Source organism: Condylura cristata, unplaced genomic scaffold (genome assembly GCF_000260355.1).
Source record: "Condylura cristata isolate star-nosed mole 26May11 unplaced genomic scaffold, ConCri1.0 scaffold00026, whole genome shotgun sequence".
Classification (NCBI taxonomy): Eukaryota; Metazoa; Chordata; class Mammalia; order Eulipotyphla; family Talpidae; genus Condylura; species Condylura cristata.
The window spans coordinates 623,218-625,927 of NW_004567127.1; the positions used below are offsets into that span (position 1 = coordinate 623,218).

The 2,710-nt window shown below is 64.2% G+C and overlaps 2 protein-coding genes across 2 annotated transcripts in view; one reads left to right on the forward strand and one right to left on the reverse strand.

Moving 5' to 3' along the window:
* FAM63A (family with sequence similarity 63, member A) overlaps nt 1–598 on the forward strand; it is a 7,356-nt gene extending 6,758 nt beyond the window's left edge. The window contains exon 11 of the mRNA XM_004689446.2: nt 138–598. Within this exon, the coding sequence (XP_004689503.1) occupies nt 138–227 (90 nt within the window). The 3' untranslated portion in view covers nt 228–598. The remainder of the gene's footprint in view (nt 1–137) is intronic.
* Nucleotides 599–831: 233 nt separating this feature from the next.
* ANXA9 (annexin A9) overlaps nt 832–2,710 on the reverse strand; it is a 6,822-nt gene continuing 4,943 nt past the window's right edge. The window contains exons 6-8 of the mRNA XM_012730001.1: nt 1,918–2,014; nt 1,650–1,813; nt 832–1,467 (exon numbers count right to left, since the gene is read on the reverse strand). Coding sequence (XP_012585455.1) covers nt 1,405–1,467; nt 1,650–1,813; nt 1,918–2,014 — 324 coding nt within the window. The 3' untranslated portion in view covers nt 832–1,404. The remainder of the gene's footprint in view (nt 1,468–1,649; nt 1,814–1,917; nt 2,015–2,710) is intronic.

Here is a 2,710-nt window from a genome sequence, read left to right on the forward strand (position 1 = left end):
GCAGCCTGGCCGGGGCCCGGCCCTGCCCGTGCCTGTCCCCGTCACTATGCCTTGCTGTCCCCGGCACCCTCCCTCCCCTGTCCGTCCCCGGGGCCCCTGGCTGCCCTGCGGGGGTTAATGGGTGACCCACTGTTCAGTCCCTCCAGGGGAGAGGAGCCCCAGCTGGACGCCCCGCGGGGGAGCGGCGGCAGAGGCCGAAGCAAGAGTCGGACTGTGTCCTCCTGTAGCCGGCCAGCGCCGGCCTCGGCCTCTCCCGCAGCGGCTGCAGCTGCCTGGCTTGCGCCCAGCTCCGCCCTGAGAGCCACAGGGTAACTCGTATGTGAACCGCTGGGCACGCGGAAGGCGGCAAATGCCAAGGCCAGACCCGGGGCGTCCTCGCCTGGCATGCTGCTGCGGCCCCCAGCGCGCCGGGCGTGGGATTCCCTCCCGGCCCTCGCCCGAGCAGCCGGACAGCAGGCTGGGCCAGCTGGGCCACGGCCCGCCCACCCACCAGCCGCATTCCAGCCCAGCTCGGGGCTCCTGCCCAGGGTTGGGCTGGGTCTCTAGCCCCATTATCTGTAATGCTCCCTAGGGATTTGGAAATAAAACTTTTCTGAGAGCTCTTGTTTGCCCTCTCCTGCAGCAACCGGGTCAAGCATTTGACCCACTGAGGAATGCAAAGTGGGGAGGCGAGAGGTGTGGGTGCTGCCTGCCCTTCCCAACAGGGCCGGCAGGGGGAGCCCAAGGCCCCGGTTTTTTTGTTTCTCTGGTTTTGCTTGGTGTTGGGGGGGGGGGGCTGGGGAGCCTTTCATCCAGGCCTGGGGCTCCCGCCCTCCGAATGTGGGCAGGTGAACTGAGGGGTCTTGCAGCTTGACCCTCTGCCTGGTTCCTGGTTTACACAGATGGCCCTCGGCCACCATCTCTGACCTCAAGCTGGTGCTGGTCTCTCAATTGTTTGGGGGAAGAGAGACCAGTGAGGGTGAGAGGGGGTTCGGTGGGGGAGGGGATGCGGATAACTGGCACCGGAGCTCCAAACAGGATTCCCCTTGGAAACCCAGGTGCCATCAGAGGCACCTGCCGCTTCCGCTCCGCCCAGACGTCAATCAGGGAACACAAACAGCAGCGGAAGTGGCCAAAAAAGTCAAGGATCAGAGAGATGTTCCGGCCAGGGTACAGGAAGGACGCATAGGGCAGAACCATGGACCCCTCACCCCACCCCCAGGACAGAGCTGGTGGGCTGGTGCAGACGTGACTGAGGGGGAGGGAAACGGGGTCCCAACCTTGGGAAACCCCAGCAAGTGCCGCTCGAACCGGTCACCCCCGGGGGAAGCTGGGGGAAGCCAGCTGGTCTCATGCTCCAAGACAAGCTCATGGCGTCCTGCGTCCTGCGTCCTGCGTGTCCTCTGGGGGTGGGGCAGGGAGGGCTCAAATGTCTTCGCCCCTGCACAGAGTGAGCAGGGCAGCCTGGCAGTCCCCTAGCACCGCCTCCTGCAGGCCAGGGAGTTGTGTCAGGAGGGCCCTGCACACTGTCCCCTCCCTCTGCGGCCCTGCCCTGAGGTGGCCCGAGGCGCCAGGCTTCCCCAGGTCAGGCATGTGCTCCGCAGGGCAGGGCAGGGCGTGCGGGTGGACAGGCACGGGCGCTGGCGCGGCCCACAGCAGCCAGCACTCACCTGCAGAGAAGAGTAGAGGGACTTCCCAAACTTCTTCCTGAACTCAGCTCGGATGCTCAGAAGGTCAGTCTCGCTCCGGGAGATGAGGACGCGCGCCAGGACCTGGGAATTGGGCTCAGGTTCCTGTGGAGGAGGAGACAGGTGGGGAGCGGTGGGGGTCGCACCTCACAGAGGGTGAGAGCCACCAGCCAGGGCCAAGAGGGCGGCGTTGAGAAACAGCGGAAGTACAGCCAGCACCATGCTGGGCCTCCTGGGGCGCAGGGGTCACCTCTCAGCACGGTGAAGCCACTGTGATAGCTGGCGCTGTCCCCGGCCCGGAGGGACCCCAGGGCCAGCAGACCCCGGCCGTCTCCCCGGCTGTCTCCCTGCAGCACCGGGCTTCAGGGATCCGCCTGTTCTGCTCCCCGCTCTGTCTCTGGGGTGCCCTCTCACCCCCTCACCTCTGGCCTGCACCCCAGCTCTTCTATGCAACAACAAATAAATAAGTCTTTCTAAAAAAGAATATTCTTAATGTCTCTATTTCACCTGTCTCATTAAAGAATGATGCAGAACTATCCTGATTGAGTTTTTCCTTTTCAGAAAAAAATTTCCAGAAACGTAGGCCTGTGTTGTTTTTGACTGCTCTGGTAACTGGCGTTTAAGCCCAACACTATGGGTTCTGCAATTAAATGTATCCCAGCCACTACTGCTGGCAGTTTGGTTCGGGACACAAACAGCCATAAACCGTAGTGTCCCCGCATGGTGCTGCACAGACTCGGTGACAGAATGGGCGCCCAGGGGACTCCCTGGCCCCAGCGGCGCCGCCCGGGGCTGTCAGCCAGCCCGCGGGTCCAGCCAGCGCAAACCTCCCGTCCGCTACTCGGGCCCTGGAGGAGACCAGTCGGCTGAGCCAAGTGGCTGGATCCTGTTGGTGAAAGGGCTCACGCCCGCGGGCGCTGCGAGCAGAAGGGGGGCGGAGGCCCGTCCAGCGTGCAGGAGGCCGGTGCTGACCGCCCCGGCGCTCGGGTCCAGCAGCCAGGATGGGCAATGTGAGTCTGGGCAACGCACTCAGCCCTCTGTGC